Source organism: Ascaphus truei, chromosome 2 (genome assembly GCF_040206685.1).
Source record: "Ascaphus truei isolate aAscTru1 chromosome 2, aAscTru1.hap1, whole genome shotgun sequence".
Lineage (NCBI taxonomy): Eukaryota > Metazoa > Chordata > Amphibia > Anura > Ascaphidae > Ascaphus > Ascaphus truei.
Window position 1 is genome coordinate 405,711,799 of NC_134484.1, and position 21,465 is coordinate 405,733,263.

A 21,465-nucleotide genomic window follows, 5' to 3' on the forward strand; every position below is an offset into this window, starting at 1 on the left:
TATTCAGGAATGGCTTCCTGTCTTCGCAACAGATTTTTCATAGACAATTTCGCATTAATGAAAGATATGTTGCAAGAAATTTCCTTACTTTCTAATGCCCTTCAAAACAGAAATTTAAATTTCGCAAGAGCTGAACAATTTATAAAAAGATCCATTAGGGCATTTGAAATACTCAAAGAAAGCCGTGGAAACTTTGAAAAGAAAGTTGATCCTACCATAAATTCTGACGCTTTTAAATGTATTGACTTTGTTGAGAATAAAAAATATGTAAATCTTCCTCGTCAAAAACTACTGGAAGGAGTTATCAATAATATGAAAGCCAGGTTGATGGACAGTAATCACCTAAAATCAGGATATAAATGCAAAATAGTGATAATACAATTCATGAAATAGTAAACACTCTAGAGCCAGATTGTTGGCATATTGATAAAGTTGTTGTCCCTTGGAAAGCCGCCGAAGAAAAACTGTGTGAATTCAACAAACTCTTTCATCATCAAATCAACATCAATGATTTCTGCGACTATGTGGAAAATGTTCTAAAAAAATAACCGACACAACCATGAGATTCCAAGTACTGTACAATGGGCAAAAAATATTATCAATACCATTGCTGTTAGTTCTGCGGTGGTAGAAAGAGGGTTTTCTACAATGAATAATATATATTCAGATAAAAGAAGCCGCCTCACATTTCAGAATGTCGCACATTTGATGACAATATGATTGGCCTCCCATTGGACTCCTTCAGTTCAAACGTGGCTAAGAATTAAGCACACAGCCGGTGACAACAGGGCGAAACATGGACGAAAGAAACCGTATAATGATAATCAAGAAGTGATATGGAAATATTTTAAGGAAGGCAAATAAATAATTTATTTCAATTTCAATCGAATATTGTTGGTTTTCATTTTTCGCTATAAAAGGGTGGTACGTTGAGAGAGAACCTGTTGCTAAAAATGTTTGGGTCCCACCACTGGTAACACAACATCATGATGTCATTTGACGCCGCGATGCCATGGCACGAGGCACTGTGTGACGTCACGTTGGTGACGTCCCCAGCGTCATTTTATGCTGTGATTCAAAGGGAGAAGGAGGGCAGCAGCAAGGAGGTGGCGCCACAGCTAAGTGCCTCTCCATTAGGCCCGATTGACCCAAGAGTGCCGCATCTGTATATGGGGGCGCACATTTTTGCCGCCCCAAAATGTTGCTGTCCTAGGCCCGGACCTAACGGGTCTAATGGGAAATCCTCCACTGGTTGTTTTACAAATTCCTCTTTTCAGTCCTCCTAGCGACCAGGAAACTTTTTATGGAAGTGTTTTGGACTATAATTATTGTGCTTTATAATGAGTTTATCTTCTTCGCTAAATACCATTTTGTAACTATGGACTTTATTAGGTCATCATGCAATCCAGAGAAAATTTATTTGATTAGCAAATAATTCTTAAATGCAATTATCTACTGTGGCAGACCCATAATTGCTCAAATGTTCATGTAAATTTAGTCATTTTTCTGTAAGATATAATGAAAATAAAATGGGTCCCGTTTTTTCTGAACACAGTGTATATATAAACACATACACACTCTTACACAATTTACTTATATTGTTACAGTAAATACATATGCAACTTCTTTGCAAATGTTTTCCATCAGATCCTGTCATTCACCAGTACATGTATGTACAGTAATTATTAATCCCTTTGGATAGATTACTACAAACTGAAATTGTATTTGTACATGTTCACATCCCCACATTGCAATTACAAATTACTGGCAAATGCTTTACTTGTCTGTATAGCATTCCCTATCACCCTGTCCACGTTCCTGTGGTATTTGCTGTGATTAGAAGAGCCAAACTCCTTCCATACTCCTATCTTAATTTGCTGAGCACTGCAGCATTCATCCTTTAACTCAATAGATAAAAAGAAGGATGGGCGAGTTATGGGGATTTGCAGTATAGAAAAGGGATCAAAATGATGATAGATATAATAATAATTTTATTATTATTATTATTATGCCAACATTATTTGGGAACTTTTTGCTCTGTAAAAGAAAAAGTTTCCTCCAAATTAATTTAGAGCTAAATACTTTTTCCCCAAAACCTTTTTTCCTTTTTCAGAAAATGCATAAGGATGAAGGAGTTACCGATACATTTTCTTTCTACATTTGGTTTCAATAGTTTTGATGGCAATAATCCCACACCTAAGAAGCTAACCAGCAAAAAAAAAATGATTTCTGTCCAGAAACAATATGACTTAGATCCATTCTCTGTAGTACAGTACATACTACTATTGGAACTGCTGAGACTGACAGAAAGGGTTATCAGGACCAATTCATTGCCTTGAGTGCAGGGTACTAAGTGAAAGGTATGTGACAATTTCTCTGCTACTAATAATGCTAACTATAAATGTATAAATGCAAGCTTTTCATATTTATAAATGCATACACAATACTACAGCAACATAAATACATATGTGGATTGATATATTCTATTATATACAGTATTTACAAACAAGTCTTATATTTTCAAGTATTCTAGTAAAAATGTACTGAAATGCTGGGCAGTGAATACATGTTTTGGTGCATGTAAATAGAATTTAAAAAAACTCCTGTCAGTGATGTGGAAAATATACCATTCATAAGATGTTGTCATTTTAGATTACAGACCAAATGACACAGCCAAGAAGCCTTCTTTGTCTGGCTATTTTGTAGTCTCCCTTCAGTGGTTCCAGTTTCTCCAGACAAAAGCTAAATGAAAATCACGTGACTCCAAGCTCCTAAAGGAGCCGGGACTATCCATGGGAGAAAAACGATAGTTTAGAGATTCTTTTGCCTCCTCTCCAGTCATTGTCATTTTAACATTGTCCTCTGTGCATTCAAATGTCATCTCAGGCTATCAGCCACTTCAACTCAAACACCCTTTTATGTTAAGACACTTCTTAGAGCATCAGAATAGCATAAAGAATGTCTAGTGGGACCTGGCTGCTGTCCTGATATTAATAATTCAATATAATGCACACAGAACACTCTACAAGTCACCTCCTGTATATCAAATGTGCAAAAACAACAAAAAAATGGATCAAAACAAGCAAGAGCAACTACATTAATACTGACTAACACTGATATCATCATTGTGTACATGGAATGTGGTTTTTACAATAGTTGTACTTTATGAAGATACCTTTTTTAGGAGATGTTCAGCATTTCTAATATGATCTTTCACAACTGAAAGTAAGAGTCAAGGTAACTTTAAGACATATCTGTAAAATGTATATAGCCATGGCTGGTCTTGGCTATCTTTCTGCCTCCCTGTCACGTAATAGCTACAGGCTACAGGCAGTGACAGGCTATCCTGTGGGTTTACCCCTCCTAATGCTGCCTCTCTGAGTGACATGGGTGGAGGTGAACTGAGTGTGTGTACAGCCAGTCATGGTGCAGACTATGTGCCCTCCCCCTCTGTGCCTTAGGCTGAGTCCCCGCTGGCGCTGAGCGTGCTTATGCTTGGAGAGCGCTCCAAGCATTAGCGCCGGGTGTCCTGCATTTACTCGTGCGCGGGGCGGTGGGCGCATTGCGGGTAGTTGAGCGCGCGCGAAAGTATAATTTTTTTGGTTTATCTAAGCGCCGAGCGCGGGTGAGCCTGTGTGCCCGCGCATGAGCATACAGTGTGAGCGCGGATTTACATATATCTATATATGTAAGTAACCACCGCAAGCGTTGCCCACTCAGCGCTAGCGGGGAGACAGCCTTGGGGAGGAAGTGTTCCAAATTCTATTCAGTTGAGGTCTCTCCCCCTCCTGGGCTTGAGACATGCCTTCAGGTCCTCCTGGAGCTGAGTGCAGCCTAAGATCTGTGCAGAGCACAAGGCCCCAATATTGCAGGAAGGCCAGCACCATCCAGAGGTCTGGGACCCATCCTAAAATATGATGCATATGCTGTGATACCAACTGCAGCGGCTGCTCCAATAAAGAATCCTTTTTATATACTGTACTCCTGCCTAAGTAACAGTCTATTGGGTAGAAGTATGAGAGAAGACTGTCGTAGTGGGGACAGTCTCCAGCTATGCTGGAGATCGCTGTGACTGGAGGCGCTGACACCAAGATGAGAAGGAGCTGAAGGATCACCAAAAGCCTGTCCTGATTCCCCTTACCATCGCGGACCCTCAGCATCCCAAAAAGCTGATGGATATTGAGTGATGTGTGAACTTCTTGCTCACCAAGTCAAACTTGGAGTATATCACCTATTTCGGTTTGATGAAGACGTTCGCTTTAATACAAAAGTTTATAGGTAATGAAGCTCAAAAGTTGATGGACATTGCATTGTCAATTACTTTCACTTTTGAAATTTGATCAACTTTTTTAGACAATTTTTTGTTTTTAAAGTTGCGGGGCTCCTACAATCCTGAAGAAGCGCTATAAGCGTGAAACGCGTAGAGGGATATTATATAGCCCCCACAAACTAAGATTACATATCTTATGTGGCTGTGGGACAAGTTCAACCGTTTAACCTCCCTAAAAACAAACCATTTGTGAGCGCTGCCATAGCTACTGCACCGACACACTTTATTCGAGCAAATACCCGGTATGTACCTTGTAGATACCTGGAATGCGCCGCTCCTCACCTCTGACAAGCCCCGTTGCATTTGCCTTCCCAGCCTGGGTTCATGCCTGGCTGATGGGCGGCTGATCTGTTAAATGATAATGATTAGGATTTAATAGGCTGCAATGCTTCGCGTGTCTACCAGATGGCATAAATTCATGAATTGTAATGCAGTATATATATATGTACTGTGCAGTATTGCAGCCAGCGGGAATAAAATGCTTCAATCCCTGCTGGAAAATAACTCAATGCACTCGGGCAGAAAACAGTCACAAACCTCAATACACCCGGGTATACCCGAATTCGTGGGACTAGCCGAGCTCGAATAAAGTGTCGCCAGTGTAGGCTTGCAGCTCTAACGAGAGGAACAACCCCTTCCTAGCAGTCAGCGTCTGAATCACTTCCGGTTTTACAGCCGTGTGGTGACTTGGGTTAGCCGGAGCAGGGGGGATTCTGCGGACCTCGTGGTGGTGTTGTCGGTGGTGCGAGGGGAATCGGATTGAGCAAGTGGCTAAACTTCACTGTAAGTTTTTAAGTTACTTTGTGTTATAATAAATTTGAACTATCTACCTGATGTCCTGCCTTTTCTGCGCTCCTTTCTTTGTTTCATCTTTTATAAAAGGCAAAATAGAGCATTTTCCACCATTTGGGCCATTTCATTAAAACAAAGAGAGTTTTGGCGCCAAAGTTTGATCTAAACTGCAGCAAAGTTAATCTTAACAGGTTCACACATTTCTCATGGGCATGATGCAGAAAATCCTGCATTCTGATTAATTGAAAGTCTATCTGGCTGATCAGTAAGTAATGCATCAAACATTATACTCTAGATAACACTTACTACCCACACAAGAAGATGACCACTGCAGGTTACTTTTTTCTTTAGTATATCTGGATGGGCTCATGGATTAACATCTGACCTGTGCTAGCAGCTGACTATGCATTTTATTGTTTCTTAGTAGCTGTGTGCCCACTATTCCCATTTTGAAGCACTATTTAATTATGCTCATACTGGAAATAAACCAAAAAAATCTGTTCTAAAATAGAAATTTACATAAATTGTTCCAAAGTGGCCAGATAAGAAAACAAAACGGGTGTAGAACAGCTACAAGAGTATTGCAATGTTAGATACATTTAAAGACATACACATGATATTTTCAAACTTTGTAAACATTTATAACATCTTTACCATATATATCTATAAGACCTTAGCTTAAAAGTGCGTTTCAGTGTAAATAATTACACACAGTCTTCTGGGCAACTAAATTTAAACTAGCAGGAGCAGACAGTACAAGAGCCACTCCCAACTCTTTCTGGGTCAGATATGTCTCACGGGACGCCCCTACAAGAGCCCTGCTCTAGAGCAGGGTGCACAAACTAGGTGATGCACCCTCCATGGGGAGCATGAGATTTTCTTGTGAGGGCGTGTCACTTACAGAGGCCCTGCACTCTTCCCGAAGGCATTTAAATTAAATGCCGGGGGAGCAGCGAAGGCCTTTGCAAGTTCCCTTATCTTGGCTCAGACTACTTCTGGCAACGTGTCACCATGGCACGGGGTCACATGCCGCCACGTTGCCATGGCAATGGGATATCTCATGACATCGTGACGTCAGAATGTGGGAGCCAAGGTAAGGAGGGGAGTGGGGCGCGAGCAGGGGAGAGAGCTGGCAGGGGGACGCAGGGGAAAAGGTTTGCACACCCCTGCTCTACTTTGAGACAGGAAATCACAACTCCCAGAATACTGTGGAGCAAGAGTCCTCGTTTTAAGACCTGCCCTTGTACAGGCTCAACAGAGTTAACCAATCAGAAACCAATAAGCTGCCTCAGGAGATGTCTGATCCAATCAGGACAGATGCCATCTTGATGTGAGGAGCCTTGATTCAAGAAGTAGCTCCTGTTGACATGGACTCACTTCAGGACAGTTTTAGCACTTAAGCCATACTTACTGTATTGATATGCATTTTGTGACGTTACATTAAGACTGAGACTCTAGGTAAGGGGTGGGTAATGATTGACCAAATAATGCATGTTATGCTGATCCCTACTGCAAGTTGTTTCCCTTAAGATTACAATTACAGTACATTTGCATACCAACTGCCGGCTCATAAACTGGGAGGTGCAATAGAATCTTATGTTTTGCTCTTACATATATTGTTTTTAATAGTTATCAGCAAAAAGGTATTTAATAACAATGGTATAAGTAAATTGGTCTTTGATAATATTATGCAAATTATGCTGCCTTAAGTAAAAGCTACTGTACAGTATCTGTGTTTTTACTGCAGAAAGATACCAGCACCCTCTTTGGAGATAATTATATTTGGAAACAGGGAGTCCCGGAGCTGAAATGAACGGGGTTTAGGTCTGGAGACCCCCTGCTTCAATCTTGTTTAAAAAAAATAAATTAAAAAAAAAAACGGTAGGGATTGCTCCTTTAAAAAGTGCTTTCGACACCAAAATGTTATCTTACTAAAGCTTATGTACAAAAAATAATACAAGTGAAAATGTGAAAACAATTGTGCTAGTTAAGTAATAAAATTAAATGAAAGGTGTCTGTGTTTATTCTTTAGTCAGTTTAAATTGTGTAAATTAAATAGTACTTTACATCACGTGTTTTGTTGCATCTACTACATGCTTCTCACTTGTATTACAAGAACAGCAATCTGCAGTAGTACAGTCGTTTGCATTATTTTTAGCCCTATATCTGTGTGCACTAAGTGAAATCAATTGTATGTAAATGTGAAATTTAATATTTTAATCACATTCATGTATTTAAATTTCACCCCTTAGGTGCAAATTGCCAGAAGCAAATATTTAAATTATATTTATTAGTTCTATTTAGCCCAGAGGAAGTGAAACCTGTCTAGCCTATCAGTAAGTCATCGGAAAAGGGATGTTAATAGCGATTATACTGCAAAAATCATTCATCCTTTATTTCTAACACAGCAGGAGTTGGGTTTTCATTAGATAATTCCAATTTATGGAAATAGTTAGATATTCAGAAAGGAATTTATTGATAGTGCAATTACATGACCCATAAAAAGAATGGAAAAGGGCATGCCATCATTAATACAGCCTATTAATATATGTGTTTGAAGTAAATCCTCATATTCCTGTTATTTCTCAATATAGGCTCTCCTGATATGCCATTCCATTGCTGATGCAAGGAGTCAAATCATCAGAGCAGAGCACCTTAATGTTAATGATACTAAGAGGGAAAAGGGAGACCAAAAAGCGCACCAGCACAAACGGAGCAGGAAGAAACCAGGACAAAAAAATGATTAAAAGGGCACTTTAATGTGGCAAAAGACCCATCCAATGCATTTCGAACGTCGCAGCGTTCTTTGCGTTCCTTGAAAAAGAACGCTGCGACGTTCGAAATGCATTGGATGGGTCTTTTGCCACATTAAAGTGCCCTTTTAATCATTTTTTTGTCCTGGTTTCTTCCTGCTCCGTTTGTGCTGGTGCGCTTTTTGGTCTCCCTTTTCCCTGTATTGCATTGAGTAGCTGCACAGCCTGCCTGCCTGCCCTACCAGGATGTAAGTACTTGTATATTTTTCAGGGGAACCTGCCAATGAGACTGATGGTGAGTGGGTTGCACAACTGTCTTCAGGAGGATAGTACCCATTATATGACACAATAGGTACTATATTAATTGTTAGTACCCTGGTACAGTGGTCTGGCTTATTATCATTTTGAGATATACCTGCATTTGAGCGCTTCAGCTATTTTCCATAATGATACTAAGAGACCTCCTTCGTGTCATTGCAACAACAAATGAAAGCAAAGGCAATTTAATAATAAATTAATTGTGCTTATGCCGCACAATTTGTACTGAAATGTATCACTTTATAATAGATGAATAATTTGCCCCAACATTCTGTATACTAATATTCATAGTTTGATCGGACATTCGTAGACATTGCTGTAACCAATGCTAACACTTGGGGATAGATTCGGGGTAGTCAACTCCTTTCCTTAAGAGCAACCAACAGGTCAGGTCATCAGGATATCTTTTCTATAGTCTTTGACTGAGCACCTGATTGAGCCACCTGTGCTGAAGCTGGTGTAGCCATGTCTGGTTTGGCAACCAGTCTGCCCTCCCTGACATGCAAGCCCTGGTAAGAGCAGGCAGTGTCAGGATCAATTATGGGTTTTCCCCACATAGGCAGCTCCTTAGAGTGACAGGGGAGGAGGTGGGACCAAGTCTGTTTTCTACCCAATCCTGGGTTCAGACCTTGTGCCTTCCCCCTACTGCACTAAAGTAGTTGCACCACCCAAATTTAGTAGTGTCTCTACCATTGAGAGAGACAGGTTTGCTGGATTGCAGGATTGCTGTACACTGGCATACCCTGGTCCTCTCCCTTTAGGGGGAGAGTGAGTTATTACCTTTCCCCTGGCCCTGATAGAGGGTCAGGGAAGAGTAGGGACTGCTGCGGGGGCCCTTGACCCGTAGTGTAGGTCCAAGGACCATACGGACGTTGGAGACCTACAGTGAACTGCATTGGGCAGAGGCCCACGTGTTACTGTGGGTACAGAAGAACAATAAACCGGTTCCAGTTGAATATACCTCCGGCCTAGAGAGTAATCTTTCTGGGGGGAGAGGTAACCGTTTCTACCATAGGAGATTGCCTCCATACATCTGCAGCCTGTGGCAGATAGAGGCGGTCTGTACCCAGAGATAAGCAACTATAATGTACAAGGGAAACTAGTCCTGTTATCTCCAACAATATCAGCGAAGACTCAGATCTACTGTGAGCCAGCAGGTATGCACCAACCTACACCGTGTAATGGCAACATCTCCCATGGGGTGGGAGAAACAGCGTAAAACTGGGATATCATGAAAACATGACCTGTTGGTAGCTCTTGAGGACTGGAGTTGACCACCCCTGGACTAGATGCACCAAGCTTCGAATAGCCTATTTAAGGAGACATTAACCTAAATCACAACATCACGTAACCAGGATTTAATCCCGTAAAAAAAGGATGATGATGTGTGTAATGGCCGTAATTGTAAATGGCGTGAAAATGAGCTCCTTATAGCCTAATTGTTTAACGTTTATTCAAAGAGAATAAAAATGTGGGAAACTAAAGGGGTAATCCCCAATAGGACCACAGTGAACTAATGCCAGTGACATGTTTAAGGGGTAATATGTAGGCGATTGATGCCTCTTTTTAATCAAATATGGCACCTTTACGTATTTATTTTTTAAATATATTGTGTCGTTAATTGTAAACATTGTGAGTTGAGACTAGGGGGGGCTTGGTTGCTTGCACAGCCAAAGCCAACTTTGTTTATATTTATTGTCCTATTAAGGACAGATGGCCTAAGGGTAAGGCGAACATTTGTTTGATAAACACCCCCACCCCTAATCAGAGGCCCTAAGAAATTTGACTTGTAAATTATTTCCTTCAAACATTAATGCTGCCAAACGCTTTCTACTGGAAAGGTTAATTTTGTTTAGGAAAGCAAATTACACAGTTAGATTATTTACAGAACATTATTTCATGTCCAGCTAAGTGGAAATGCACCTTTTTAGAAGATATATTTAATTAATAAAACAATTGATTGTGTACTTCTGCCATATCTGTGAAGCTCGAAATCTCACAACTATCTGTCTTTTCCATCTTCCCTTTATACTAAAACACAAAATATAGAAACTACAGAGCATACAAGTGTGGATATTTTTAGAGGTTTTTTTTTGTTACCTAGATTTTTATTAATTGTTTTGTAGGATTTGGGAGGTAGGTGGTATACATAAAAGAAAAGGGAATGGAGTACATTGATTCATATAACTGGATAAAATTACAAGGGGGGAGGAGTTAGGGGAAGAGGGAAGGATACAGCATTTATACATATACAGTGAATTAAACCTCAAACCCCTGTGCCTCCCCTCCCAGCTCACACCCTTGCCGCCGGGGCCCCAAACCCCTGCGCCTCCAGCCTCTGTTCCCACCTTGCCTCCCAGTTCACACCCCTGCCTCACACCCCGGTGCCTCCCGCCGCCTCACACCCCGGCGCCTCCCGCTTCAACCGGCCGGGACCAAGCGGCGGAACGGACGGCCGGGAGGGGGAGGGGGCAGCCTGAGGGAGCGCGAGCTGAGGGCCGCATGCACGGGAGCCTGCACCTGATGGTGCACAAGCTGGGGGCTGCGTGCACGGGAGCCTGCACCTGAGGGAGAGCGAGCTGAGGGCCGCATGCACGGGAGCCTGCACCTGAGGGAGCGCGAGCTGGGGGCTGCGTGCACGGGAGCCTGCACCTGAGGGAGCACAAGCTGGGGGCTGCGTGCACGGGAGCCTGCACCTGAGGGAGCGCGAGCTGAGGGCCGCATGCACGGGAGCCTGCACCTGAGGGAGCGCGAGCTGAGGGCCGCGTGCACGGGAGCAACACCTGAGGGAGCACAAGCTGGGGGCTGCGTGCACGGGAGCCTGCACCTGAGGGAGCGCGAGCTGAGGGCCGCGTGCACGGGAGCCTGCACCTGAGGGAGCGCGAGCTGAGGGCCGCATGCACGGGAGCCTGCACCTGAGGGAGCGCGAGCTGAGGGCCGCGTGCAAGGGAGCCTGCACCTGAGGGAGCGCGAGCTGAGGGCCGCGTGCACGGGAGCCTGCACCTGAGGGAGCGCGAGCTGAGGGCCGCGTGCACGGGAGCCTGCACCTGAGGGAGCGCGAGCTGAGGGCCGCATGCACGGGAGCCTGCACCTGAGGGAGCGCGAGCTGAGGGCCGCGTGCACGGGAGCCTGCACCTGAGGGAGCGCGAGCTGAGGGCCGCGTGCACGGGAGCCTGCACCTGAGGGAGCGCGAGCTGAGGGCCGCGTGCACGGGAGCCTGCACCTGAGGGAGCGCGAGCTGAGGGCCGCATGCACGGCAGCCTGCACCTGAGGGAGCGCGAGCTGAGGGCCGCATGCACGGGAGCCTGCACCTGAGGGAACGCGAGCTGAGGGCCGCATGCACGGGAGCCTGCACCCGAGGGAGCGCGAGCTGAGGGCCGCGTGCACGGGAGCCTGCACCTGAGGGAGCGCGAGCTGAGGGCCGCATGCACGGGAGCCTGCACCTGAGGGAGCGCGAGCTGAGGGCCGCATGCACGGGAGCCTGCACCTGAGGGAGCGCGAGCTGAGGGCCGCGTGCACGGGAGCCTGCACCTGAGGGAGCGCGAGTTGAGGGCCGCATGCACGGGAGCCTGCACCTGAGGGAGCGCGAGCTGAGGGGCGCGTGCACAGGAGCCTGCACCTGAGGGAGCGCGAGCTGAGGGCCGCATGCACGGGAGCCTGCACCTGAGGGAGCGAGAGCTGAGGGCCGCATGCACGGGAGCCTGCACCCGAGGGAGCGCGAGCTGAGGGCCGCGTGCACGGGAGCCTGCACCTGAGGGAGCGCGAGTTGAGGGCCGCATGCACGGGAGCCTGCACCTGAGGGAGCGCGAGTTGAGGGCCGCATGCACGGGAGCCTGCACCTGAGGGAGCGCGAGCTGAGGGCCGCATGCACGGGAGCCTGCACCTGAGGGAGCGAGAGCTGAGGGCCGCATGCACGGGAGCCTGCACCTGAGGGAGCGAGAGCTGAGGGCCGCATGCACGGGAGCCTGCACCCGAGGGAGCGCGAGCTGAGGGCCGCGTGCACGGGAGCCTGCACCTGAGGGAGCGCGAGTTGAGGGCTGCGTGCACGGGAGCCTGCACCTGAGGGAGCGCGAGTTGAGGGCTGCGTGCACGGGAGCCTGTTCACAACATTTTAATCTAAATAGAGAATGAGAACGGTGAGGTTGAACCAATTAGATAGGCAGATCATGTTTCCATATATACTACTGTATATGCCAAATGTTATTGTTTATTAGGTGTAAAGAGGAAGGGGTGGGTTGTTTCCAATTCTTAGTAATAGTGCACCTAGTGGCATTTAAAATTTGAGAAATTATTTTAGCTTAATTTTTAATTTTGGTTATCTATAAGTTACCCTAATAATATATATATAATATATATATATAAAGGCTCATGAGGAACATTGATCCCCAAAATCCTATATATTAAGGCAAACACTTCCTTCCATAGTGGTTGGATTTTAGAGCATGGAAGTATGAAGATGGTCAGCGCAAACTCATGGACCTCACGATGTTGGTGGAACCGAATGGAGTTGAATAAAAGATGGAATATAAAATGGAATAAAATAGAATAAAACACAGTGTTAGTGCATGCAACGGCGTGTGGGGGTAATGGGGGATGGGGAGGGGGGGGGACGAGGCAGGGAATGTGTGGGGGGTGGTGATAGTGGATTACTACTGGATAATACGGTTAATGAAACATGAACAGATAGTTTCAATGACTCACACGGGCTTGTGTGAGACTTGCAGAGGTATGGTCCACACTCACTCTCCCCTGAAGGGAAGAGGACCAGAAAAGGCCCAATAGTCAGGCTCTTGTCTGTGTGACCTGCCTCTCTGAAGGGGGTAGAGGCACTGCTAAATTTGGGGCGGCACCACCCTTAAGTACAGCCAGGAAAAGGGCATCAGGTCTGGACATACTCAGACCTGATGTCACCACTTCCCCCTGTCACTAAAGTTCAGCACCAGTGAGTGGGGAAAACCCATATTGACTACTGGCAGGCCAGTTTTACCAGGGCTTACTGCCAGGAGTAGGGCAGGTTAGTAGCCAGAGGTGGCATGGCTACACCTGGATACCTGGTCTCTAGTTGCTCGCTCTTCTGCAGGCACACCCAAAAGGCCAGCGTCTTCTGTCCTGCACACTCCTGCTTCTGACAGCGCGCCCTGGAGCTCGCTGGCTCTCTCTTCTGTGCATGCATGCCACGCCCCTCTCAGCTATTCATCTCTCTGCTCCCGGCAGCATGCGCCACTGGTTCAGTCCTCTCTCCATTTCCAAGCCGCAGCGCTTTCTTCTGGGGACTTCCCCTCCTCCGGTGGAGCCCTCAGGCATGGGTCGGCACCATCTTGTCTCGCGACAGCAGCTTGAGGGAGGTTCACACGGAGGTCGGGACAATGATCCCCCTCTCCCCCACCAAAGAAAAAGACACATGAGTGGACTGCGACTGTCAGTCCACTTAGGCTCTTGGTGCTCTTCTCAGCTGGCAAATTACCCCTGTCCGCGGGTCTCTCCAGCTCAGTGGCTGGCCACACCCTGTGATAGTTTGAGTTTTTAATAATAAAACATACATATAATAACCTCTGTGTTTGTCTGAACTTCCTTTGTTGCTCTAAGTTTTCTTGATGGATTGACCAGTGGCCCAACTCTAGATGTCTTTTGGAAGCTACAGAGAGTAAAGTAAATACTGTAGATGTCTATCATTAACAAGGAAGAACATGCTCTGCATTATTGCACTTGTGATCTAAGTATATGCATGTATCAAAACTTAAATCTTTAATAAGTACATAATTCAAAAATGTAAATAAGTGAATTAGAAAGGAATAATAAATTAACAATTATATACAACTAATTAAAACAAGTCCAAGGCAGGTCCAGAAAATGTCAATAAATAATTGGACATTGGAAATCGTGGCTTGTGGGCAAAATAATACTATTATTCACTATGATAAGTGACACCTACATTAATTAGTTTAGTATGGCCACAGAAAGCCCACAAATCTGCAATAGAAGATAGTGTTTGTAGGGGTAAATTACAAACTGTACTTAATGTTTTAAATGAGGATGATAGTCCTTAGTATAAAGACCTGTAACCACTCATACAGTAGATAGGTTATTACTAGTTGCAATTGACTAAGTCTCTCAGTAAAATTATAACAGAGACAGGAAGGTTATAGTGGAGGACTGATCTTAATAAGGTGTGTGTGATAGGGCCTTAATCCCTAATGAATCCAGCAAGGAGCTAGTTAATTGCAGCTACAGACAATTAATCAGTCTCCCCTGGCTCATCAGACAGGTAGAAAAGTTTCCTGCTTGAACTGAAGGAGATCGCTCTAGTACATGGACGGTGTTTGCTCACAGAGAGGGATCCCATGGAACCAGCCCTCTATTCCAGGACACAGTGGTCACTGTAATCTGCCAGAGGGTGCTCCCCCCCCCCAGACACAAAGCCAGACTTGGACTGAGGGAAAGAGCCCCTGATAACAGGTACCTCTTTGGACTTTGGGTTAGAGGCTGGTAAGAGGCCCTAGCCTCCCAGCCCGTCAGATAGGGACTGGGAGAGTGAGTTAGCCCTTACAAAATGGATAGGATGTCTGCTTATTTGAATGCTGTCTTAAAGCAGTATTGTTTGAAGATACAGGCTAAATAAAAGCCAAGGTTTATTTTCCCCAATATATGTCTCCCTGGTCATACCTCTGCACTCATCTCATACAGTGTGACTCCTGTCATTACTAGGAATAGATACTGTGTACTGATACAAAGCTGTAAGGATAATGAGCAGCTTATTGTAGCACAGAGCAGCTGTTGATACAGCAATGATCTGCAGCTACAGATGTTGAACAAAGCACACTACTGTATCTTAAGTGTCTAACAATATCCAAGACCACATCCGTCCTCCCCAGAAAAGTACTTCATTGAAGAAAGAGCTGCACGAGTAAGGAAAGTGCTTATTCCAAGCTTAGACTAAAATCACAGCATAATTATAAGCTAAATAAAGCTGGATTGGGTATAGTCTGCATCTGAATAACTACCTACGGTAGGGTGAATAAGAAACCCCAAACACTAGAAGCAGACCTCCTCAGACTAGAGTGAATTTCACAATGATGTTATCCACATGACCTGATGCTTTTTTGTGGTGATTGTACTGACCACTTAGAAGAAGTGGCAGCACAATTGAAAATGGGGTGGAGCCCCCTCCACTTCTATTTCCTGTATCCCGGGAACAGCCGTATTAATGGATCGCATCGCATGACACAGAAGTGCCAATGGTCCAGTGGCAATTTGGTGCCACTGGAAACCTGCCACTGAAAAAGTTAAAACAGCAATACTGCCCCCAAATCTTTGAACAATATTGGAACCAGGGAGAATCTCAAAGCTGAACTGCATTTTATCTAGCTCTGGGGACCCTTCGGTTCCCAACATACTTACTGGTGAAGTTACCGGCATTATTTTATGGCTTCTCTTTGGGTTTTAAATGGCCATCCAATATGAAGCCACAACATTGCGGGTTCCTATTAGCTCCTATGTTTCCCCTTCGAGATCCAGAGATACCGGGAACTTCATTGTAAGAATCTCGAAAACTAGGTGTCACCTGGAGATTAAAATAATGAGGGTCAGCTCTGGAGGACTGCTCTGGTTTTAACCATGTTTTTATTAAAACCAAAAAACTAGCTGGGATTGCTGCTTTAAATGAGACAATTATAGGATATTGTTGCATCAAGAACAGAAAAAAGAATTGTGCAAATCATGTGAAATACTGTATGTAACTGAACGTCTATTTTTTTTTTCAGTTCATTTTAACATGCAATGAACTTTCACTGGAAATTCTATATAGTGTTAAGATTAAGGAGGTAATAGAATTTACATTATGTATACAAGCTGTTACACTAAATGTCTTTGGCACAGATGCGTATTCTAAAGTTACTTTAAATTGGTAATATGTCACGTTGGAACAGGATGGGTTGAAGAGATGTCTGTAGAGATTGAGCTTCAAGGTAAAAGAGAGGATTATCCTGTCAATGAAGATGTAAACAGATTGCTCAGAGGCAGCCTCAATTCTTAAATTAGAAAGTGCTCAATAAATTGATGCATAAAGGAGAGACTATAATTGGTGCATGTTAGTGGCATGAATGCCCCACCTGTGAGCATGTGACTTGTGTACATGAAGGAGGTTAAAACATCCAGCTATCAGGTTAACTCACTTACTTCCCCACAGGGCACTCAAAATGAGCACTATCTCCCCCAAAAACATTACACCACACTTCAATTATGCTGCAACCACCAATAATAATTTCTGGATTTACCCTCAGGAGTCTTTAGCCCCCTGTTTATTGGGAAACAATGAACATAATACAAAAACTCAATGTAGCTAAATGTGTCCAAAAATGTGGTTAATCTCTTCAAACGGTACTAGGTTTATTTAGTACAGTTTACTTATTACATTTTAGATGTAATATACTAAATGTGTACAGTACATGTTTACAGAAAAAGAATGTTAGAAAAAGATACAACATTTATATGCAGACAGTTTCATACAATAATAAAACACAGAACCTATACGTTACCAACAAACAATAGTATATCCCTTCAAAAAGGTCTTGAAGTTGAAGATATGAGAACTCACATGTTATGGCTTTAACATCTCTCTGTTGAATTCTGCTTTTAATTCTCAAATGCATTGTTTTTATGCTTAACTTTGCACTTGTGACAAGGACAGGCCAACCTTTTGTGGGTGTGTCTTAGCTCCCACTCATCAATCTTTTGTGACATTTAAGGATGGGATAGAGAATGATTTTAAGGCCAAATAGCTATGAGACCTTTAGTTTTGAGGAAGGGAACAAATATCTGAGATATGCAACACAGACACCCCCTCACATCTGATATTGTTGCACACGCCTAATTTTGCGGTCACACATCTATTGTCTGTGAAAATTGCATCAGATTTTAATCATACATTTTTAAATCTGTAAGAAAATGGTGAGTGCCGTTTCTGTCTCCTTTTGTCTGCTAACCAGAACTGTCTCAGGAAATTTTATAATGCCTTTGAAGATAGCCTAGAGATCAGGTGAAATCTCTGGTACATCTGCACACTGACATCAGTCGCGACCATTATACTGTGAACATATCGTTTTTTCATTGTTTTATTAGCCCATTAATGCAAAGACTATGTTGACCCAAGTAACCCTCAGGAGGAGACAAAGAAAAATGGGAACTCTTAAAATGAAAGTTAACCCCTTTGTTGCTGTATTGTTAACACAGCTGAAAAAGTTAAAGGCATTAACATGACTGAAATATATTTTCTGTTAACCAGCAAATAAGTGAATAAAAATAAGAAAACCGAGTACACAGGTAGCTAGAGAAAATATATGGAAAATGCCACATTTTTTCTGAACAGAATTCCAACCACAAAAATGGATTGCTCAATTTTATGGCATAACTTAAACAGCCATTTCGAAACAAGTTTAAGAAGGATTCCAAACCATGAAAAAAGAAAAAAATGAGCAATGGGCTTAAGGCACGCAAGATTTATTTTCTCCAAAACAACGACTGCAAATGTAAAACATATTTCAGGCAAAAGATTGTATTTTTTACATTTTTTTTTTACTGATGTACTCATGCAAGTAAAACATTTTGTAGCATTAAATCGAAAACAACAACAACAGAGGTTATTACCTGTATTTTCCACACAAAGCTCGAGCAATCATCAGTGCTTGCTGTTTGATAGACTTTTTCCGAAAGTATTGTTCTTCGCAAATACCCTCATGCTTTCTCCACCTTCAGGCTGTAACTTCACATTCGGTACAGTAAAAATGGAAGACACTGTGGGGAGAAAAGCACTCTGTTTAACATAGACTTTCAGAAATTAGTTACTGTACAAAAACTGTGAATGGTACAGCTGGGTATGCTTGAAAGCTTGAAAATTCTGCATCTCATATCTTTTCAGGTGAATATTTTAAAATACATGAATAAACTCACAAATATATAGTACATGACAGCCAATGAATGATTGAGTGAGTATCATCTATACAAATGTCACTGAGACAGCATTGCAAACTTCTCCTACATGGTTATATTTTCCAAGTCTCTGACATGTGAAATACTTTTCTTTTCTGGCTGTGTTTACAAGTATATTCACATTTAAAACAGAGTTGCTGCATATGAAATTGGAGTGTACTTTTTCTGCAACTGGATTTGTGTTTCATAATGATTATCTTCCAGACACAGAAACTGAATTTCAGTAACTTGAAATTTCACTGGAGGCCTTAGACGAAAACCTTCCTTTAAAATATAATGATTTTTCATCTTTATTCTCCCCCCTTCAAAAGGTTTCACTGCTCCTGATGTTTAACGTTATGCAAAGACGTGTGTCTGCCAATGAATATCGCCTTATGGTTATGCTTCTGCAAATAACCTGCTGTGAGCTGATAAAAGGATTAATGCAGCCAAAATTCTTAATCTGTGAAATTACAAATTAAATTCTCATATTAAAAATACCACCCTGAGGTATTTTTTGTGGTTTTAATTCCCCTCTGGTGTTCTGCATACATTGTGCTTGTTAATGACTAGGACAAGACTCTCTCTGCTGGCAGCCTGCTGCAGAGTGATAATGTGGAGGCATTTACTTCACTGATAGAGCTGGATTTAACCACTGACTGATAAACTAAGTGGCGACTGGGTAATAACTCCATATTAAGTGAAAAGTACTACTAGAGAATATAGAATTCAGAGACTATCAAAATCCTAGCTGTGCTTAATCATTCATTCAGATCGGATTGAGATGTCACAAATGTAAAATGATCGTAGTGAAGTGGTCTGGTTTCAAGGCTGGGCATAAAAACACATACATTGATTGTATTTTCGTGGGTAATAGCACATTTCTAAATTAGAACATCTCTCACAATTAAGGTTTAGTGAGCTTTATGTTTAGGATCCACTAAAAGAATGATGGGGTCTTAGGTAACAAAGTGCACTTAAATGCTTTTTTTAAATTTCTTTTTGGGTATGGAAAAAAAATACTGTATTGTCACAAAAATGCACTGAGCTTTTTAAAAAAATCTTTTTTTAACTCTATTGCCAGATAGCTGTTTATAATAAAAATGTGTTTCAAGTGGAGGAACAATGTTGGAAATTATGAACAGGTCACAATAAACATTTGAAATGTTTACATTTTCTGGATGTCACACTGTGTTAAATCAATAGGGGTGAGATTCTTCATGGAAAATTCAAAGAATCTGAAATGCTTGATACTTATTTCTGTATTTGTTTTTTTTGTTGCTTGAGGGATAACATACAAGAGTTTCCATTTACTTCTGAATAATCAGAGTGCTCTTCACGAATGTCACTCCAGCAGCAAAAACTGTTTTTCTTCCAAATTGTTTCCCTCGTCACATCCTTCTTGACTTTCACATATTCAAGGACATAACCAATTTTGCAGACATTTTAAAGAACTCTCAATTTACTACAATTTAGATGGATTTTCAGCTAGATAAAACTTTTTTTTCATTATTCTTTTGGTTTTGGAATGGAAGAACTGGGCATTTGAATAGACTGTATTTATTTTTGTTGCAAAAAAAATGGAGAAATGATACAAACAAAGACATTTTTTAGATAGGAACAGTAAGTGAATAAAATGATTTGTTATATGTAAAGCTTGCCATTCAGTGATTTGCTAGCAGGTACTGTATGGCTTTAAAATGGGGGCTCAAATGTTCTTTAATCTCTAAGTTACTTTGATATCTGTGTACATTTTTACATTTAGTTGGTAGGTGACATTCTGACTGCTGCACCTTTTAATGCGCCTTTTACGCTGAGTTTTTTTTGGCATCAATGTGTTATCACTGCTAAGCAACAAAGATTAAACAGCACTTATGTGGTTGGAAATAAAATGTAAGGGCATGAAGGCTAGAGGAGATACTGTATGCCTGGAGGCAAACATGGGAGAATAGGGCAGGAGAGTATTTCCCTAATTGTGTCAAAGTAAATAATATATTTTTCAAGGTAGGCAGGTATGCAAAATGCTCATACTCTAATATTCCCCTTTCCCATTTCAGCCCGCTAAACAGACCCAATTTAAAAGTGTGTAAGTAGTCTGTCACATACATTTAGCTGGCAAAGAAGGTGGATTATATAGTTAGTGTCCAGTATATAGTTCTCAGTAGACTATAAGAACTGGTATTGAACCAACCTTGCAAGTTTTTGGTAAGTAGATAAACAACATCTACAGTGACCTTATCTATTTCAATCTCTTACGGCTCTTATTGCTCCTCTTAAGTCATTCAAAATTATAGTAAAATGTAACCGTCTACAGTTTCCCTGAACCAATGTGGCCAGACCTATGAACTAATCCAGGGGTGGAGCTGCACTGTAATCATTATCACACGAAGATCAGTAATAAATTAGAAACCAGAAATAAAGATAATAAAAATAAGAGGAATGCACTCAGATGTGCTACTTATGAACTGCCTCGGTTTAGTGTGTATTCGTCAATGGTACAAAAGAAAAAGTGGCTTGTGTTAGATGTCCAGAGGAATACACAGAGAAACATTGCTAAAATCAGAAAAACTCAAGCAACGTTTTAAGGCCCCTCGCTGAAGATAGAGGCCAGGGGCCTTGACATGTTGCTTGAGGTTTTCGGATTGTAGCAATGTGTGTCTGTCTGTGTATGAACTAGAAATACGTCTGATGTGTATAATATATTTACTATTATTTCACAATTTCATTATTGGATGGGACAAGACTTTATTTTAACATAAGGCATTTGTAAAATATTGTGTAGCCTGTGTTGGGGATGCTTAATGTACAGTCAAGTTTCAATTTACATTAAATAGCTACAGATTTACTTATTAATGCACAAAGCTCCAACAATAAGACCAATATTTGTAGTAATAGGATAAACATGTGTAGCCCTGGTAAGAAATAGGGCTATAGTTCTATCCTCCTCCTGGTATAAGCCCTGGTAAGGGCAGGTTGCCAGGAGTTATCATGGGTTTCCCTTACTTCAAGCACTTGCCCTGAGTGGTGGAGGTAGGTCACCTGCCCCTGTGTCAAAGCAAGAGACAAAAAGGGACGGTGCCTGCTGATATCATAAAAGAGCAGTGCACTTCCTATTTAGTCTGTTAGTGTCTGTCTACTGGCTGGTCCAGTGTATGACAAGTATTAGTTAGTGAGCTGGAGTTACAGTTGGAGAAGGAGAGGGATCAGCTCATGAGTAGAGCTGATCCAACCATAGTGTAGGGAGGTGGACCAGTACCTCTCACCCTGCTTAGGGGTTGAGGGAAGAGTTAGCCCCACTCTGGATGCCCT

The 21,465-nt window shown here is 42.5% G+C and overlaps 1 protein-coding gene across 4 annotated transcripts in view; it reads right to left on the reverse strand.

Annotated features, from left to right (window-relative positions):
- CDK14 (cyclin dependent kinase 14) overlaps positions 1-21,465 on the reverse strand; it is a 693,217-nt gene that overhangs the window by 100,876 nt on the left and 570,876 nt on the right. For 3 of the 4 annotated variants that reach the window (XM_075587394.1, XM_075587392.1, XM_075587395.1), the window contains one exon: positions 17,836-17,982. In XM_075587394.1, the coding sequence (XP_075443509.1) occupies positions 17,867-17,982 (116 nt within the window). In that variant the 3' untranslated portion in view covers positions 17,836-17,866. Of the gene's footprint in view, positions 1-17,834; positions 17,983-21,465 lie in introns of those variants that run through there. The other variant, XM_075587393.1, reaches the window with a different exon arrangement.